We start from the raw sequence: 20,258 nt of genomic DNA, 5'->3' as shown, positions 1-20,258 counted from the left end.
CCCTCCTACCTTTCTGGGCTTCTTATGCCTTGCTTTCCTCCTCATACTCTCTGCTCCAGAGATACTGGTCTCCTGGCTGTTCCTCCAACAAGGTACTCTGTTTACTTTGTTCCTTTGCACTGACTGTCTCCCGTACCTGGGAGTGCTTTCCCTCGACTTCCCCACTTCATAAACTTCCTTCAAGGCTCAACTCAAATCCCGCCTTCTACAAGAGCCCTTTCCTCCCTTCCCCACCCTGGCCACTGGTAATCAACAGTCAACAAACATTAATCAAATGCCTGCTATGTGTCAGGCACAGGAATATGAAAAAGCAAGACACAAATATGAAAAAGAAAGATAGTCTCTGTTCTCGAGAAGCTTACGGTCGTATGAGGAATGACACACAAAAGAAAACTGAAAAGGGGAATGGGAGGGAGGGAAGGTATCTAGCATTGGGTGGGGGACCGTGGAGAAAAAGCCAAAGAAATCCAAAACGACTCCAGCGGGGTGAATGACGAAATGTCCACTAGTGTCTTCCCTCGGAAATTACCTCCCACTCACACTGTATATATCTTGCACGTATCTTTCATAGAAGCACTAAACATGAACTTGGACAGAGATAGTGGAGAAGAGAGGGTAAAAGGGCCTGGTGCACTATGGTCATGAAGACCCAATTGAACAACTAAACAATCACAAGACACAGATTTTTCCATGTAGTTTCCTTCTGTTAGAATGTGAAATCCTTGGGGCCAGGGACCGTGTTTCTTAGCAGCACAGTGCCCAGTACCAGAGGAAGCTTGATTCACTCTATCCCATCATGCTTTCTGTTTGGAATCTCCATTTTGTCTGGAGCCTCTGAGAGGATCTTACCATCAAAGGCACAGTTTTAAGAGCTAAAAATGACGATGGCACTACCAAGTATTGATTGTCTCCGGTGGAAAATGAGAGAAGGGGATACATCACCATATGTAATCTGAACCACAGAGAATGCTAGTAACTTATACAAATACGCATACGCTGTTGGCCACGATGCCATTCATTCCAGAGGAAGCTGAGCCAGTCTATAAAGTTATTATGACAAGAAAGGATGGAGAAAGACAGGGAAGAAATGGGAGATCACACACAGCCAGCTATCAACAGTAACAGATGAAGCAATTGATAGATTCTTTTTCCTATCAAGATGATCTATAACCCATGCTACTTCTTCAAGGAACATGACCTGCAAACCAATCTACTTCCTCATTCATCCAATAGGCACCCATAAATCAAACCGCTTTCTCCTAAGCTGCCCCCCCCAATCCTCCTTGTGGCTCTAGGGCAAATACAGTTGTTCTGCTGCTCCAGTCACTATAGTGTTAAAGGGGTTACCGTGGTGTGCTTCCTATCTGCTTTTTCCCCCCACAATGCTCTTGCCAGCTGAGATGGCTAGGCAGAATCGCTTTGGTCATCTTTTCCCCTCACTCCCCCTACTCTAAGAATAGAATGCCTATTGAACTGGACTGCCCCGGCTCTCAGGAAGTGGGCTCCTTGTGCCTCGGTCAATTGATTTGTCTGTAATGCACTTATTATCATGAATAGCCTCCTGGCACAGACCAAGATGAGAGCCACCCTGCGTTCAGCATCTCTGTCCATCGCCTCTCCTCCTGAGGCACCTGAAGGTGTGGCCATTTCAAGTCATTTCAAAATGACTCAATTCCACCCTCAAAAGATTTACTAAATACCTATAATGGGCCTATAATGGCCCCTATAAGTGAGGGGGATAGAGACAAAAATCAAACTCCTGAAGGAGCTGGGGAAATAAAACATACACAGAGAAGTAAACAAAGACAAGTATACAAAATGATGTAAAGTAGCTTCCGTGGGGAAAGTACATTAGTACCAAAGTGTAACAAACAAAGTAACAAAGTAGGGAATCGGGAAAAGTCCCCGAGTACCAGGCAGCCACGCCTTGAAGTGAGCCAGGGATTCCAAGAAGTAGAAATAAGGAGGTAGTGCCTTTCAGCCCTACCCGACCACCTGCACAAAGGCAGAGGGAAAGGGCAAATGGCTAGTGGGCCAGTCTGGATGAAATATGCAGACTATGTTGATGTGGGAAAAGGCTGGAAAGATTGGTGGGAGTCAGATTAAGAAGGGTCTGCGATTCCTGGCCCAAACCTCAGTTCAAATGAACAAATTCTGCCAAGAATCCCAGGGTGGGAGTGGCGGGAGTGAAATTATGGAGGTGGAAGAGATCAGGAGAAGAACTGGGGCTGGAGAGTAGGCCAATTGGGTTGGAGTAGTGCCAAAAGAGTATCTGTGATAAGGCTAGACAGGTAGGTTGGAGCCAGTTTACAGAAGGCCTTGAATGCCAGTCAGGAGTTCTTTTACTTGGTAAGCAGTTGGATGTCTTTGAAGGTGTGTGAGTGAAGAAGTGGCATGATCAGAAGCATCTGCTAGGAAAATTGATTCAGCATACGGAGCCTGGATTGGAGAGGAGATTTGGAAATGGGGAGACCAGTAACCTCAGTATCGTTTCCCTAACATGGACAATAAGAAAACATCCTCGCTACCTGCGGTCTCTCTTTTTTCCATTCCCTAAGTGCCCAATCTCTTTTTCCTAGGCAATTCCATTTAGGCTTTGGGATTTTAGACATCCCTATGACATTCTAGCTTTCCTCTAGAAAAGAATTTTTAAAAGCATGTCATCAATCAATAAGCATTTATTAAGCACCTATTATGCACCAGGAACTGTGGTAAGTGCCGGAGACACAAAGAAAGGCAAAACCAAAAATAATCCAAAAGTCCCAGCTCTTGAGGACTTCACATTCTCATGAGAGAAATGACCCATCAATAACTAGGTGTGTACATAATATAGAGTAAATGGAAGGCAATCTGCAAGGGGAAAGCACTAAGAAACTAGGAAAAGCCATCTGCAGAAGGTGAGATTTGAATTGACTCTGGAAGGAAGCCAGAGAAACAAACAAGTGAAGAGGGAGAACCTTCCGTGAAGCCGAGGGGGGATCAAACTACCCAAAACAGTGGGGAGATGAAATATCACGTTGAAATAACAACCATTGTAACTAGACTGTAGAGTGAGCGGTGGGAAGTAAGGTGTAAAAAGACTGGAAAGGTAGAAAGGGGCTCTGTTCTAAAGCATTAAATTTGCTTTAAAGCATTTTAAATGCCAAATAGTGAACTTGATCCTGGAAATAAAATTCTTTTCTTTTTTGGGGGGGTGGGGGTGGGTACAGGACATGATCAGACCTGTGCTTTAGGGATCATCTTTGCAGCCTAGTAGAGCATGGATTGGAGAGACAAGGCAGGAAGACCAATGAGAAGGATAATGCCTTAGTCCAAGAGAGGGGTGATGGGCAGCCTGCACTAGGGTGGGGGCTCTGTGAGTGAGGAGGAACAGATGACTCCAAGGTAGAAATAACAAGATTTTGGCAACAGATTTGGAGATTTATGGTGAGAATGAGGAGTTAAGGAGTTACTCCCTCCAGGGGAGTTGGAAACTTTCTTGATGAACAGGGAGAGTTTCCATGGGTACCTGAGTGGAGGCTGGAGGGTGATTCTGGATTACCTCTACCTAGAGGATTCTCTTGAAAGATAGCTTCTATTATATAGCAGTCTAGGGATATCATGTCATTTGGCCCTTACAACCAGCTGATAAGGTAGGTAGGTGTTACAGCTATCCCCACTTTCGAGACAAGTCCACCGAGGTTCAGTGGTTTCCCTGTGGCCACACAGATTCTGAGGCAGGATTGGAAACAGGTTTTCCTGAATTCCTTCTAGCCTCTCTGCCCTCTGTCCCATTCTTCTCGATGGAGGTAAATGAACCGTTTCGGAGTCATTTGTTTAACTTGTTTGGTTTAGAACCTAGTTTTCCATTCTAGAGCTGAGTGGTGGGGAGAACAGTGTTAGGGGCGTCTGGCTATCTTCACCGGCCTCCATCTCCCCTGCTCTAAGCCCAGCTCTTGAGCAGAGGGGGAATACTTTCAAGCGGTCTCTCCAAGGGGACAAGCAGAAGACTTGGGACAATGGGGAGCTGTGATATTGGGCCCCTGCCCCCAAAACGTCCCCTGATCAGGAAGCCAGCTTTTACTGAAACAGCCTTCTTAAACACCTTAGCACTGATGCAGGTGTCCCGTTAGCTAACTGTCCCTAGGGGTGAGAGGTCACAGGATGAGTCCCCTGGGATGAGGGAAGGCCACGGCCAAGACCCTGGCCGTCTCAGCGCCTGCCGAGACCGGGTCCCGCCGTGGCCCCCAGGGAGATGCGAGAGTACAAAGGCAGAATTTCTCTTCCCGACTTTCCCGGCGGTAGGATGGGCAGGTCAGGCTGCGTTTTGCCCAGGCTTGAGGTGCACTTCGGGATCGTGAAATCCCCCGAGGAGGGACTGATCCCGGCCCCTGGAATCCATGCCCAACCGCTCTTCCCGGCCCTTTAGCCTTCCGATAAGGAGCCCAGAGTTGGCGAGGGGAGTTTTCTCTGGACCCCTGCCAACTTTGGGCAGGGGCTGGCGTCCCATTCTTTAGGACCGTGGGGAGGGCGACGGGGTACGGGGAGGAGGAAGGGAGACAATGGGGCGGAACTCCCGCCCTGGGGTGAGGGAAAGGGGAACGGACTGCAGCATCCAGGCTCGGGCCCCGGGGAGAGGCGCGGCTGTGCCCCGGGAAGGGACCGGAGGGCACACGCCGGCATGGCACCGCATACGCGATCTAGTCCATCCCCCGCCCGCGGCCCCAGGCCAGGCCAGCCCGAGACCCCGGGCCGGGGCTGCCGTGGGCCCGTCCTGCGCTTCCTCCGACTGCCGGCCCCGGCTCAGTCCGGCCCCGCCTGGCCCGCTCCGGTCCGGTCCGGCCCCGGAGCAGAGGGGGAGGGGCCCGCGCCGAGCCCTTTCCTCCGGCGGCCCTGCCCCCCAGCGTCGTGCCCATCTCTGCCACGGCCGCCGGGCGTCGTTTGCCCGGCCCCTGGCCCCGGCCCCCGTCCAGCTCGGCCCCCGGCGGCTCCGGGCTCCGGCTCGGGGCTCGGCGCAAACAAAGCCCTGATTGACTTCCCCGAAGGGGCGGGGCCCGGCGCTGCGGGGCCGCCCTCCGCCCCGGCCCCCGGATTTGCAGGCCCCGGGCGTTCTGGGGGGCAAGAAGGGTGGGGGCTTCGCTTTTGGGGCCAGGAGGGGCTGCCCCACACCCACCCCGGCGCTATTCTCGGGCGCGGGGAACCCCCTTGGGGCCGATCTCCCGGGGAGCCAGGCCAGGGCGGGGCAGCCCTGGGAACAAGGGGGTAGGGGGTACCCCTCGAAGGCAGGGGGGTGGGGGTCCGACGCCCAACTATCCCTTTTCCATCCGAGGTGGGCAAAGAGCGCCCCTTGCTCTGGGCTGGCGCTTGGGGGTCGGAGGGGAAGGGGCCCGGTCATAAGTCCGAGCCAAGGGGAGCACAGTCCCTAGCGGCAGCACCACCCCTCTGTGCCCGCAGGGGATCCGGGCCCTTAACCCGGCCGGAGGACTGGGGACGAGGGGTCAGTCTGATCTCTCCCTTTCCTCTCTGACCTCGCCTCCCGCTCTCGTCAGCCTCTGGAGACTAAGGGCGGCTAAGTTTGGCTATAGAGGGGAGGGGGCGGGCCCGAGGTATGGGGGGGGGGAGGAAGAGGAGGAGGAGGAGAAGCTGTGAGAAGCCTGTAGCGACTGCAGACTGTGGGAGGGGGGAGGGAGGAGGAGAAAGGGATGACAAGGGGAGAGAAAGAGGAGGGGGGAGGAAGAGGAGGAGGAGGAAGAGGAGGGAGGAGGAGGAGGAGGAGGAGAAAGGGATGACAGGGGGAGAGGGAGAGGAGGAGGGAGGAGGGAGGAAGGAGAGGAGGAGGAGGAGGAGGAGGAGGAGGAGGAGGAGGAGGAGGAGGAGGAGGAGGAGGAGGAGGAGGAGGAGGAGGAGGAGGAGGAGGAGGAGAGCAAGGAGGAGGAGGAGGAGGAGGAGGAGGAGAAGGAGGAGGAGGTGGTGGTGGTGGTGGTGAGAGTATGAGGGACCGTCTGTCGCGGGACGGTTTGGGCAGCTAGGGCGCTGGGCCGGGAGGAGGCGGCAGGAGCAATAACAGCCTGAACAACAACAACAGCCGCGCCGCGCCGAGCCGCGCAGCGCCGAGAGCCGAGCCGAGCCCAGCCCAGCCCAGCCCAGCCCAGCGGTGCCGCGCCGTGCAGCCCCCGGCACCCCGCGCTCGCACCCGCGATCGCGATGGCCTTGCGGAGCCCCGAGTCCGGAGAAGAGAAGGGGCCCTGGGAGACCGAGGCGGAGGCGGAGGAGAAGGAGCCGCCGAGCAGCCCCGAGCCCGAGCTCACGGTGAGCACCCGCGGCCCCGGCTCCGGCCCCGGCCCGGGCTTCCAGCCCCCCGAGGGGGGCTACGGCTGGCTCGTGGTGTTCGCCGCCACCTGGTGCAACGGCTCCATCTTCGGCATCCAGAACTCCTTTGGGATCATCTACACAATGCTGCTGAAGGAGGAGGGAGAGGAGAAGAGCCAGCAGGAGTTTAAGGCAGGTGAGTGTCCCCCGCTCCCCACGCCCCGCAGCCCCGCTCCGCCGCCGCCGCCGCCGCCGCGGCGCTCACCTGGCCGGCCTCTCGGGGCCGCGGGGGGCCGGGGAGTGCGCCCGGGCCCTCCCCCCAGGGCAGACTCCCGACCCACCTGCGCGCCCCGCCCGCCGCGGCCGCCGCCGCCATCGGGGACCCCCGTGGCCCGGGTCCCTGCGACTCGGGCCGTTCGGGCCGGCGGGCGAGGTCCCCGGGCGGGCGGAGCTCGCAGCGGCCGCCACCGGCAGCCCCGAACTTTTCTGCTCGCAGACATTTCCATCCTCCGCTCCCGGGGTTTGTTTCAAACGCTCGGTGCGTGCGTGTGTGCCGTGGGGGGGGCGGGGGGGGGGCAGGATCTCCACCTAATTCTCCTCAGGAGTGGAGACGAGGAGCGGGAGGCGAGCGCCGCCCGCGTCCCGGAGCTCTCCAAGGAGCGGAGCCCGCTTCTGGGGCACGGCGTGGCTCGGCGCGGGCCAGTCGCCCGAGAAACGCTTTAGAAATCCTGGCGGATCGGCGCGCGGAGGGGCACATGGCAGGCGTGCGTGTGGACGGGTGTGCATGTGTGCATATACGCGTGTGGGTATTGCGTGTGGATGCGGCGCGCGCCTGGGTTTTGTTCCCGTTACAGCTCGCCTGGCCAGCTCGCCCCCTGCCCTCGGGGTGCCCGCCCCCCTCTCCCCCAGCTCCCGGGGCTGGGCCCGCGGCTTGCCTGCCCCCCCCACCCGCACTGGGGGCTGGGGCGCCGGGGTCCGCCACAGGGCCGCCGGTGGGACTCGATCCTCCGCGTAGCTGCGGCTGCGGGGCAGGGGTCTCCGTCTCCTTCCTAAGTCACCGCGTTGGAGAGACTGGCTCGGGCACGCGCTCAGAGCCACAGCCACCAAGGGCGCCGCTCGCCCCTTTGCTTGTTAAACCACAGCGGGCTCCGAGGGGGCAAGGAAAGCGAAGGGGCCTAAGCCTCCTACGAGCGCGGCCGACAGAAGTCCGCCCGGGGAGGGAACGGAGGCTTGGGGAAGTATCCTCCGGCCCAGGGCACCTACCTAGGGTGCCCCGCCGGGATACCACAGCTGACCTTGGCCTTCACTTAGCTGGGTTGGGCCGGGAGCCCCAGGCCGCCCTCCCTCTCGCCCCCGGGGAAGCCTTGAGGATGGGAGGGGGGGGGGAAGAGATGCACCCAGGAGGCCTGGAGGTGACCTTTCTCCCAACGGGCAAAGGGCTCCCAAAGGACTAAGTGGACGGCGAGGGTCCCTCTGTGCCCTGCGAGAGGCCGTCACTGGGGCCTTGCGCCCCAACTTCGCTCAGGTCATTACCCTTAGGCAGGGGGTGGGGATGGGAGTCAGAGCAGTTGCCCCTTCCTACGTGACCTATTTCAGTGTCCCTCCCCCAAACCCCGGCTGCCTCTGGGGCCTGCTCCAGGCCCCGTGTGCTAACTGGTAGGCTCTAGGGGTGTTCCAAGCGGGAGGGAGCCAGAACAACGAACCACTTCCAAGGTTCTTCCGGCTGAAAGCTCCGGGGTCTCCTTAGCTCAAGGCCTGTGGAGACAGTGGAAAGCAGCTGTAGTGCCCAGACACCCGGCTTTGCCTATCCGAGGGACCCTAGCTGGCTGCGCTGGTGGACCTGCGATCTTTTGTAGATGGTTTCCAGTCTCTGAGGACAGCTCCTTTAGCTAAGCTTTGTTTCCTTCCCCTCCTCCCCCGCCATCACCACATCACCACGCCCCCTCCAACAACAGCAGCAAAGAGCTTTTATATATATATATATTTTTTGGGGGGGGGTTGGCTAAATAAATGAATTTTGGTTTTCCTCACTGAGCTCAGTTTCCTCATCTGTCGAATGGGAACACGCATGACTTTTCAGAGTAGATAGGAGGGAAGAAGACTTTTAAGGTGCTGGAGAAGAGTGAGCTATCCATAGCTGGCGATCAGAGAGCTGTCCTGGACAGGATTCTTGGTAGCTTGGTGTGGGGGGATGAAGCTCAGCACAGCTGCTGGCAGCAGATGGGCAGCAGAAAGCCCCTTCCTCGCTGTCCCTCTGGGGCTGTGCCCAGGGGGAAGATAGCAGGGATTGAGGGTGGGGGGAAGGGAGAGGCTGCCCTGAAGGTCAGAGGGGGCTGCACCAGGACTCAGCCCTAGGCCCGCACTGAATAGCTTGAAATGCAAATTCCTCCATAAGAACTGGCTCTTGGGAAGGGACAGAATTTCCCCCCTCAGCCCTTCCTGAACAGCTAAGACTCCAGCCCCTCTCCCCAGACCCCCAAACACAACCACTTCAGATGGGAAAACAATGTCACCTTTAATTTGCACTCTACTCTGAAATGGCTTTTTCTTCCATATTTGAAAAGCAATTCTGCAAAGGAATACCCACCTTACATCAGGGCAGGGCTTCTCCAACTTTTTCCACTCACGACTCCTTTTAGCCAGAGAGATGTTTATGTGACCCTTAGCAGAGAGATATATGAAAAGGGCAAATACTGACTGATAATAAATCATCATTGTGCCACCCCCACATTCACTTGTGAGCTGGCAAGCCACAATTAAGGGCAGGAGTATAGAGACACGCTACCCATGGCACAACACAGCTTAGAGCCCACTGCTCTATTCCGGCCTCTTAAAAGGCTAGAGAACCAAACCCCTGGGACCATGTGACTTGCCTGAGTCCCAAACCTACTACCCAGGATTCCTTCATGATGATGGCTTTCCGATTTCTCCCCTTCTCAATGGGAGGGGGAAGGGAGGAGGGAGAGATTTCCAAATTGATAGGAAAATAAAACTGAATTTAAAAAAAAAAACAACCCTCCAGCCCAGTGTCCTGATTCCAGCTGAGTCAAACAATGTTTGCAGCCTGCTCCCCTCCTCCTCCTCATTTTCCTTATCCCCTCTTACTCATTTTCCTCCAGCCACCGAATTTCCAGCTCTGTGGGCTACCAGTGGCAGTGGAGATTTTTCATTACCATCTTTGTGGGGACCCAGCAATGATCACACCACCGGCTCTGTGTTTGGACTCTTAGCGGGAGACTAGATCTAAATAAAGTTCCCCCCCCCCTTCCTGGAGGCATGGGGGAGGGGTGGCCCCTGCCCATTTTTCTTCATGTCTCAGACTCCTTGCAGATTGAAAATGTTATGATTCTAATTTCCCCCGATTTAAGGGTTGGATTCAGAGTCGGGGAAAAACCGGCTTCGGATTCCCATTCTGGCATCTGCCAACTTTGGAAGCCTGGGCAAGGCCCTTTATTTCAGTTATTCCGAACATCGTATGGCATCCTGGGACTTGAGGTTGGTAATAGAACTTGTCCTGCCTATGTCACATACTTGGGAGGGAAGAGCTTTATTCAGTGTTATTCGGAGCTTCTAGAATTATTATGGCCCTGTGATTTCACTCCTTCAGGGCCCTAGGCCTGTGTTCATTTGTCCACCTGAAGTCTCCCCAGTCTTCCACTCCCTGGAAGTGAAACGGGCTGCCTCTGCGGCCCCTGGGTGTGCCCTCTCTGCTGAGCGGGGAGGGGGGTGGGAGCAGGCTGGGGCCTGGCCCTCAGCCCATTCTGGAGGAGATTCATGGAACCCAACCCAAGAGAACAGAACAGGCAGTCCAGTTGTTAGGAGACCAGTGTGTCCTTGGGGATCCCGTGTGTGTGTGTGTGTGTGTGTGTGTGTGTGTGTGTGTGTGTGTGAGACACACCACTGAGGAGGGGGCATGAGGACAGGAAGACTGGTCCCACCCAAAGAAGAAAGAAGGCTGCCCCCCCAATGGCAATGGCAACATGAAACCCATAGAAATCACTGCATCTGCTGTTGCTGGGCTCCCCCTCCCCAAGTGGCCCCTGGGAGAAAGAACATTCTTCTCACCCTCCCCAGCCAGTCTCAATGGGATGGAGATGGAGGGTGCTTAGGTGCTTCTGTCCCCATGGCAAACAGCCCAGCTCTAGGCTTGCAGAAAAATAGGAATGACAATACCACACTGTTCCTAGAGGTTTGAGGCCTTGCTGCCTGTGTGATCTTAGGAAAGTCACTTCCCTTCTGTGCCTCAGTTTCCTCCTCTAGAAAGTGAGGGAATGGGACTGTTGTCCCTTCTGTCTTTAAATTTGGGTGATCTTTAGTCCAAGCTAAGCCGATCTGACCATGCTCAGAAAATCCAGATCTGGAAGGAACCTTAGGAATGAGGATGGGACTCCCGTGGGAAGAAAGTCTTTCTAGGAGTACAGATTGACACCATCTCTAACATCTAAAACCTCTAGGCCCTTAGAGACTTGCCTGAGACACTGAGAAATTAAGGGATTTACTAAGGGTCTTGAAGCTAGTGTGTGTGTGTGTGTGTGTGTGTGTGTGTGTGTCTGTGTGTGTGTCCAAGGCCAGCTGTCTAACCACTGTGCCTTACTGCCTCGGAATGGCCCTTAGTGATCAGATTCTCCACTCCTGTTACAAAAGAGGAAAATGAGGGAGGCCCAGAGAATGAAGGGGACGTGGCCAGCTAGCAGGAAGCAGAGGCAGAAGCTAGCCTTTCACATCACATGGGGTGGCCTTTCTGGTATCCCGACACCTTGATATCTGGTACACTAAATGGAGTCTGTGCGACGGGGTTGGCGGCCGCTAGAACCCCACGGCATTACTTGGACGGGGGCCTATGGGGAGGCCCAGTGTGGGCTCCTGGTGGGCTGCGCGAGGCAGCCCCGGAAGGCCAGGATCAAGAAGTTAATGACAGTGCCGACGTGTGTTATGAGCAGCCTCAATTAGTTGGAGCCGGAGAGAAAGGCAGAATGAGGCAGCTATTAGAATTAGGCAACCGTAGACCCCTGACCGGGCATAAGAAGAAGCAGCTTTTATAGGACCATTAAAAAATGCCAACCTAGTGGGAGGTCTAGGCTGTTTGCCACTCAGAGAAAGGAGGATCAGGTAGAGGATCCCAGGGGAGGCTAACAAGGACTCCAGGGAGCCTGTTTTTGACTTGCATTCGATCCTCATAACACTCCCAGGATGTATGTGTTGTTGTTAATTCCTTTTTACAGATGAAGAAACTGAGGTTGAGAAAAGTTAAATCCAAGTCCCACGTATACTAAGTGACTAAGGTAGGATCTGGTCTCAGGTTTTCCTGGCTCCGAGGAGACTGGCCTATTGACCAGAGTGGGTTCCAAGCCCCGGACTTTCCCCTCCCCAAGGCCATCCATCCCTCCTGAGAGGCTGGAGACCCTGGAGAGGCCTGTCCGGGGAGGCCACAGGCTGCGAATTCTGATTTCTCAGGTCCCTCCCCGCTCTGCCTGTCTGTGCTCTGCCAGTGTGCGTCTCAGTGTATGTTCTGTGACGTTGGTTCTTTCCCACTCACCTGGCGGGAGTTGTGACTCACCCACGTAGGCGAATGATGTCGTGTCAGGATGCCCGAGGGCTGGGGGTGGGGGCGGCAGGAGAGCAGAGGAAGGACCTTGGAGACACTGGCTATTGTTGTCCTTTGTGTGGGGAGCCAGTGCCGCTGCCACCGCCACCTCGGCCTTTGTGTGAGGGTGGGTCCTTTCCGCAAGGAGCGGTGTGGCAGAGGCTTTGCAGATGGGCTGCCCGGCGGGGTGTGTCTACATGGCTCTTTCCCAGTCTGGGAGCTGCTTCCTAAAAAGTCCAGTTAGACATACAAATGCTCGAGTGATTCTTGGTCTTTTCTTTGCCTCCACTTGCTCATTGATCATCATGATAGTGCTCTAAGATTGCTAGCCATCCCCGTTCTACAGAGGAAGAAACTGAGGCCCACAGAAGGAAGGTGACTTGCCCACTTACACAACTGGTAAGCAGGGAGTAGGGATCTGAACTCGGCTCTTGTGCCTCAAAGGCCAATGCTTTAATGTGGCATATCTTTCAGGAACTCTGCAGGCTTTCCGAGCTGACATTTTTCTGACACTCATAAGCTTCTGGCTTTCTGGCATGGGAAAGAGCCTTGAGCGGGTAGCCAGGAGATCTGCATTCTAGCCCCGGCCCCATCATTGACTTTCGGCATGGTCTGGGACCAATGACTTGTTCTGAGCCTCGGTTTCCTCCTCTGTAAAATGAGGAGGTTGGCTGGATGACTCCCGTGGACCTTTCCAACTCTGAAAAGAACATCCCATGGCCCTTCCTGCTCCCCCGAGGCATTTAGCAGTGCTTTTTATTGTATGTGGTGTACAAGAATAAGACCCTCTGCTCTTCTGTGTCCATACCAGTTTCCTAGGAGAAAAGCTCTTCTTTCTCTTGCAGTGTCCTTCCCAGAATCACTTCCTCTCTTGACTTGTCCTAAACAAACAGATGGGTTTTCAGCCTGAAAAGGGATGAGGGTTTACTGAGTAAGCGCAATACAAGAGTGGGCTTTGTTAAAACACACACACACACACACACACACACACACACACACGAGGGTGCTCATGCTAGCAAGTGTCAGAATCAAGATCCAAAACTAGAGTTCTTTACTCTTAAGTCCTGTGCTCTTTCCAGAGTGGATTGGATCTCATAATGTTTAAGGCCCTTCCCAAGCCCTGACATTTTCAGTTCTAAGGCCCCTTTCCACATTTACCTCCTCCACCTGAACAGTCTTCCCACTTCGGACATTTTCGCTTGTAAGTGTTCTTCAGCCTGTGACATCCATCCCTCCCGTTTCGGACATCTTGTGCATCCTAAGGTCCTTCCCAGATGGGGTATTTTACATCTTCAGAGGCTAACACAAAAGGATTGAGTATGAGGCATATTAGATCCATGAGGGGACTTAGTCAATCTTATGTCACCCTCTTGAAGGGGAAATACATACATATATAAATTCACATCATGGAGAAGACTGGTGAAATTCATGACGTAAATGGTTTCACCGTTCTCTCCCCTATATCGGGATGTCTCCCAGGGCTCCCCTATTAGAGATGGGGAGTTATATCTGGGAGGACAGTGGTATGGCAAGGCTTGGGACTCTCTCCAGCCCCTGGCCTCCCAAGATGCCTGCAGAGAACTTGGGGTTTGAGGGGGAAGATGTTTTTTTCCTGCTCTGAAGGTGGCACTGTGGGTGCTAATGGCCTGGGCTGAGCTCTGGGTAGAAGGCCCTATTCTTGGGGAACCTCTCCAGGTTCCCAGGGGCAGGGTAGGGCCTTGGAAGAAGGACATTCTCTTCCACAACTGGGTTCCTTCTCAGGTCCCGTTTATCACACTTGTTCCACCTTCAGTAGGCTAAGAATAGCTCTGAATTTGGAATCACAAGGAGAATCTAGCTTTCGATCCTGGCTCTGCCATGAACTCACTAGCTGTGTGATCTTGGGCAAGTCCCCCTCTTCTAGGCCTCGGTGTTCCTCTCTGTGAAATGAAGAGGTTGGATTTGATGACTCAAACGTTGGGACCCCTTTTCTACTTGCCCCCAGTTTCCAGCTGGAGTTTGGGATTCTGTCAAGAGAGAACCTCCATTAGAGAGGCCCTTTTAATATTTGTGCCCCTTCTCAGACATGGCCTCCATTCTCTTTATGGACCTCTATACACCGTCACATATTATCCCATATACAAACAGATTCCCCCCCCAAAGGTCTAAGAATATAGGTGCCCCTACATCTACATTTTCTGTGATTTGGAGTCATTGCAATTACTGGGGCTTGCTCCCCGTGCCCTGTGTAACAGATGGGACTATGGACACTATCAGGACAAATGCCACAGAACAGAGGTCACATCCACTTGTCCAGCTCCCTGTTCCTCCCCCCATCTCCTCTACACCTTGCTCATAAAAAAGGTGTCACATTGCCCCAGTGGTCCCAGAGAGTAGCTGGGCAGGAAGCATGGTCCCCAGGGACTAGAGGGACTCAAGGTTAAGCCAGAACTAGATGACCATTAGGCAGCAAACATCTATTAAGCACCCAATTAAGCACCAGCACTGTGCTAAGACAGACAGAATATAGTCTCCACTCTTAAGGAGCCTCACAGTTGGGGAAGAGGAAGGCGATACAACGTGCAACTATGTATAAACAAATTATACACAGTATAAATTGGAAATGCTAAATAGACCTGAGGCCCTAGGATTAATGAGGATCCCTTCAAGGCTTCCCATAGCAGGTGGAACTTTAGCTGGGACTTGAAGGAAGCCAGAAGGCTGAGGTGAGGAGAGAGAGCTCACCAGGCCAGGAGGGGTGGGGGGGAAAGCTAGCCGGTGAATTTTCCCAGATTGGAGACATGGAGAGTAGTAAGGAGGAAGCCGGTGTCCTTGGATTTCATTGTAAGGTGTAAAGACTGCAAAAGTGAGGAGCTGGGGGGATGGCGTGGTCCTGGAGGTGTTAGAGAGCCAGGTTATTGAGTAGAGGGAAGGTCCCTTGAGCCACCGAGTGAACTTGTTGCAAGCAGCCCACCAGTACGATGCCCAGAAAGCAGTACTAAACCAGACTCCTGGGCCCCCTTCCCCACCGCCAACAGTTATGGGATTGTTGGGAGAGCCCCCGGCTGGGAGTCCCTAGAAACCTGGCTTGGAATTCCTGTGGCACTACTTACTAGTAGCGCTTCCTCTTCTGCAGAAAAAGGCATTGGGTTCCGAGGCCTGCGAGGTTCAGCTCAGTCGCCAGAGCAAATCCCAGCTTTGTCAGAAACTTCAGCTCCACACAGAAAATGTGCTTTTTTTTTCTTTTTTAAAGATTCATTGTAGCTTTATTTTTTGACACAATCTATTTTTAATTCAATTTAATTCTATTTTTAGTTCCAGATTCTTCCCTTCCCCCACCCATCACAAAGGCAAGAAATCCAAAACTCTTTACAAACGTGAAGTCGTACAAAACAAATTTCCACGTTAGCCGCCGCTCTGGGTGGGGGTGGGGGTGAGGAAACAAACAAATAAGCCAATGAGAATGAAAATATACTTCCATCTGCACACTGAGTCCATCAGTTTGGCAACAAAAAAGGTTTCCTGAGCTCTTCCAAGAGGCTAGCTGACTTCTTCAAGAGTATGGGCTTTCTGATAGCCAGTGCTACCCCCGGGTGGAGGTACACAACACAAAGCAGAAGACCAAACGCTTGGCATTTACTAGGCCCCTAGCTTGGGCACTCAGTTTCTTCCTCTGTATAATGGGTGCAGTGATTCTCACCCTCCCTCCTATCATGATTGCTGCACGGAAAGTACTTTGTGACCCTTCAAACATGGCAGGAATGGGTCATCATATTTGAACAGGAGCTCCCAAAGATGGGAAGTAAGCACAGCATAGACAGGGTCCAGCTAAGCCAACCATGGCATTTTATCAATGAGAAATATGAAGGAAGAAATGCTTGGCCTGTGGTGACACAGCTGGAATCCTGGATGCTGAACCAGAACATGTGCAGAGTGTTAACTGTGAACAAGGCCTACTAGCCTGGCAGAGCCCCTGGGCCTTACCTACACAAGTCAAAATGAACACTGAAAGCTAATTGCCAGGGCAAGGCATGTATGTGTGTGTGTGTGTGTGTGTGTGTGTGTGTGTGTGTGTGTTTGCATATATATGTGTGTACCCTAAGTACCAGATGTGGGGCAACAGCAGCACCTGAACCAAGGTATGGAGCCTTTTGACTCCAATTCATGGGATATGGGGAGGAGGGATAGTAGAGAGTTCTGAGCTTGGTGATGGGACCCAAGTTCTACTCCTCCTCCTGACAATCTTTCAGGCAATTCACATCCTATCCCTGGGCCTCAGTTCCCTCATCTGTAAAAAGCAAGGGGTTGGGCTCAATGAAGTTTTTGGGCCCCTTCCAGCTTAAAAGCTATGATCCTGTAACATCATCAGCTAGGGAATAAAAAAATTATCATACACACCACCCCCCTTTTCTTTTTACAAGGAAGGAAACTGAGGCCCAAGGAAGTGAATTGACTTACTCAACATCTAACAAGTTAGTGCCACGGCCAGGCCTCGATCCCTGATCTCCTGACTCAAAGCCCAGAGGAGACATGTCAAGGGCTCCTTTATGGCCACTGCTGAGAGGGCCTATTGATGGCTTCCATTTGGGGGGAAGTAGCCAATTTCCAAACCCCATTTCCCCAGTGGAGCATCTCACGGCCAGATGGAGAGGAGATGAGAATTCACTCAGTTAGAAGAACAGCGGCCTCAGTTTCCCTTTACCTGGTGCCTTGGGGTTTGACTTCCTCAAGAATAGGGACCGTGGCCTCTCTGTATTGCCGGCACTTAGGGCAATCCCTGGCACATAGTAATGACTTAATCTCTTGTTGACTGCCCGCTTTATTTCACATCAGTCCTGTGGTAATTCAAATATATTCGGCCTTATTTCATAGATAAGGAAACAGAGGTAAAGACATCGGCATAGGTCACACAACTGATGAGTCTGAGAGCTAAGATTCCCCAGGTGTCCACTGCTGTATTTGTCTCCTGGCCTCCTCCTCTCTCCGGAACTGTGCCCTTTCATGCCGCTGGGAATTTGAACTATCTGTCCAAGGTGTGGGGAGAGGGACTTTCCTGGCTTAGGAAGTAGAGTAAAGGTCTTCACTCCAGACTGCAGATAGAGCTCTTTCTACCAGAGAGACTGGGGTCCTTTCTGCTGATCCAGACCCTCAGTGGGAGGAAGAGAAGGAAAGGGGCAATGAAGTCACCTCTTCTAAGACTGTGGCCGGGGAAGGCCCAGCTCTGCCATTTCCTGCCTCCCTTCTTTTCCCTATTTATTAAAGGAGGCTAAGGGAGCCTTCCCTCCATCCCTCAGAGGCCCAAGTGAGATAATAAAGGAATGTAAAGAGTTTTGTAAACCGTGGCTGACCTCAGAAATGTAGGCGACTGGTCTTTGGATGGCATGGCCACAAGGTCGTCCCCAAAGGGGCTGGGAGTGGGACCTTCAAGTAGAGTTGGGTTTCAAGGACTGAAGAGGAAAGTTCTTGCCCATCCTCACCACCGCCCAGTCATTTAGGTGGAAAAAAAGGACAGAATTGTGGGCACTGGACCATTTCCCACCCCCGGCCTTATTTTGCTGATGATCTGTACTATTCCGGCCTTTCCACTCCAATTCAGCCTTGGGAGCAGAGCCACGATCATATCTTATGCATAGACCTGATCGGAGGACTTGCATTCAAATCCCATCTTTCCTATTGAACAAGTCCCTCCCCTCTTTTGGCCTCTTTCCTCTTCTGTTAAATGAGAAGCTTTAAAACTATGACCACATGAACCAAGCCTCTCCTCTTTGAGGAAGTTCTTCAGAGGAGCTATTCCAGCTCCCTCCTGCTGTCACGCAGGCATCCCCTGGCTTATTTTATCCCCTCGCCGCTGTGCCAGTCTGTTCTTGTCCTGCCCTTGCTTACTGTCCCACCACTTCCTCCGCTGGATTCTTTGGGAAAAAGAGCTGGGGCCCTGAGGCAGGAGAGGACTAGCTACCTTTGCTTTGTACCTCGGCTCCCAGGAAACCCAGCAAGAGGAACTAACGTGGCTGGTTGGGGTAATCCAGAATCCCATACTGTCAGAACTGGAAGGGACTGGGAGAGTAGTTAGACCTGGAAAGGGTTCGAAAGAGCATTGAGGCCAATGGCTTCTCTTCACAGTCGCAGGCCCAGAACAGGAAAGTGACTCGTCTAGGGTCACATGGCAAGCTTTAAAAAAAAAAAAAAAAAAAAAAAGACGTCTGTACTGTATACAGTCACGGAAACAAGGCATGGCGAAATATTTACAGTGCTTGGCAGGGAACCAGCAAACCTCCAATCAACAACTGAGTTCTTTTGCTACAAATTGCCAAAGGTAGAGGGGGAGAGGGCGGGAGAGGATTTGAGGGGGGGCCTGGGGTGTCCGTTTCTCCCCAGGGGTCTCTCACTGAACTTTCAGCTCAACAGCAGGTACTAGGGAAGGAGGAAAGGGATATTTAGAGTCTAAAGGCCCAGGGGCTGTTGCTCTTCAAGAACAGGGGGGGCATCAAGCCCTTTGTAGTCTCCTTTGGAGCTCTGGGGGTTTCCTTGTGCTCTAAACAGGATATAGGGCCTGAGGAATATAGGGCCTAAAGCTGAGGCTCTAGGGTCCCTGAATGTTGGGGAGCCAGAATCTGGGACCTAGGGATTTTGGTTCCCAGAAAACAAAGGAGGGGGAGGAGGAGGAAGGAGAGAAGGAGGAGGAGGAGGGGTTCAAGACCACTTTCATCAAGTGTTTCTCAGGGGATGTCTGGGGAGGTCCCACCACACAGTTGGAGCTAGGCTATGGGCAAACAACAACAACAAAAAAAGAGTCCTCCCTTTCTTTGCAAAGAACAAAGGACTAGTGGTTGGAACTCTTCCCCTGCTAGGGCAAGACTTCAAACCTATCATCTTAATCCCCATCAACAGGGGGGTGGGTGGAGAGGGAGAAGCTCTGGTGCCAAGTGGAAGCTGGGACAGGAGGTCGGCGGGCCGCAGGGATGTGGGCCTCGTCCTCAGGAACTCTGCAGTCTAGAGGGAGGGAAGGGGACAGACTCCTATTTAAAAACAAACAAACAAAAAATCCAACATGGAGGCCCCAATGATTGAAACCCATTGACACCAACCTAACCAGTTCCAGCTGTACTGAGATCACAGGAACAATGAGAGATGTTGGAAGTGGGATTTGTTCGGGAGGGCCACCGAGAAGAGAGGTGCACTTTGAGCTCTTCATTAAATGAAGGACCTGGCTTACATCCACAGTCTAGAAAGGGGAATTACTCATACTTTTAACTTGGGACCCAGCACTCCAAGCTTACACGGACCAGATTCAGTCTTTGAGGTTTGCAAAAAGCATGTCTGTGTTTTCCCTCCTCCCTAGTTTCTTTGGGAAGGCACACAATATAGCTTGGATTTCCGTTTCCACACATATGAGTAAAAGGGTCCTCAGTTCCCATTCAAGCAGTCAAGGTAACAGTGCTCACCAAGTAAAGGACGGCTTTTATTTTATACTACAAAGAGAACGTTCATAAACAATTATCCTCCTTTTCCAATGCAGTGCACCTTCCCCCCCCCCCCAGACCTATCTGGTCTTTCAGACTTAAAGTGTCACCCTCAGCTTGGGATTATGTCCCCCGAAAATGAAAGAAACCTGAGTTTGTTAGGGAGGTGACCCCCTCAGCATTCTGACTATCCCAGTCACCTCAGAGACCCTTGCAGGCCTCCAGCCTTCCCTACTATAAGCCCCAGAAAGAAAATACTTTGGATTGCTTGGGAGGTAACTCACTTTTCCATAAACTGTACTTTCCCAATATCTCACAGGAAGAATAGTAGGCAAAGTTCTTGTTTTTTTTGTCCTTCCTGTCATGGCTCCTGCAGTTTCACTTTTCAAGGAGGCTTGGGGTTTAGAAACTCTTAAGATACCTCCAAAAGGCCGAGGTTCAACATGGTTTCTTCTCCATGTCTCTTTCTCCTTCTGGTGACCAAGAGCGTCTGTCACTATGTCTGTACAGCCTGGTCCAAGAACTCCCTGAATCTCTCCAGCCTCATGGGTAAGAGATCTCTGCCCCAGAGCCACCGTGATCCACTGGGGGGAAGAAGGGAAAGGGAAGGGAAAGTAGCTCCACAGATTTCTCAGTCACCTGCTTCTGCCCTGTATCTTAGCTTCCATGTGTTCAGATCTCTTTGGATCTTCCCAGAAAGGGCAGGAGTAATCTCTGCCAAAAGGGTACTTCCAACCAGCAGCAGCAGCACAGACTTAAGATGTCCCCAGCCCTGACAAAGTAGGGGCCACGGGTGCATGGCCACACCCCATAGGAAGGTATATTCCAAGTCCCAAACAAAGCCTTGCTTCAGTTAACTTGATCAGGGAACTCATCAACCCCCTACAATACTGGGGTGGTGGGGAGGAAAGAGGAGGGCACTTTTTACTCAAACCTGAGGAGAAACA

The 20,258-nt window shown here is 53.0% G+C and overlaps 1 protein-coding gene across 1 annotated transcript in view; it reads left to right on the top strand.

Annotated features, from left to right (window-relative positions):
* Window positions 1-5,956: 5,956 nt before the first annotated feature.
* Window positions 5,957-20,258, top strand: part of SLC16A2 (solute carrier family 16 member 2) — a 102,519-nt gene continuing 88,217 nt past the window's right edge. Inside the window, exon 1 of the mRNA XM_074278354.1 lies at window positions 5,957-6,484. Within this exon, the coding sequence (XP_074134455.1) occupies window positions 6,184-6,484 (301 nt within the window). The 5' untranslated portion in view covers window positions 5,957-6,183. The remainder of the gene's footprint in view (window positions 6,485-20,258) is intronic.

This window comes from Sminthopsis crassicaudata, chromosome X, assembly GCF_048593235.1.
Source record: "Sminthopsis crassicaudata isolate SCR6 chromosome X, ASM4859323v1, whole genome shotgun sequence".
In the NCBI taxonomy this organism is placed as follows: Eukaryota; Metazoa; Chordata; class Mammalia; order Dasyuromorphia; family Dasyuridae; genus Sminthopsis; species Sminthopsis crassicaudata.
Note: the sequence above shows the minus strand (reverse complement) of the source record. Positions and strands in the feature narration are given on the sequence as shown.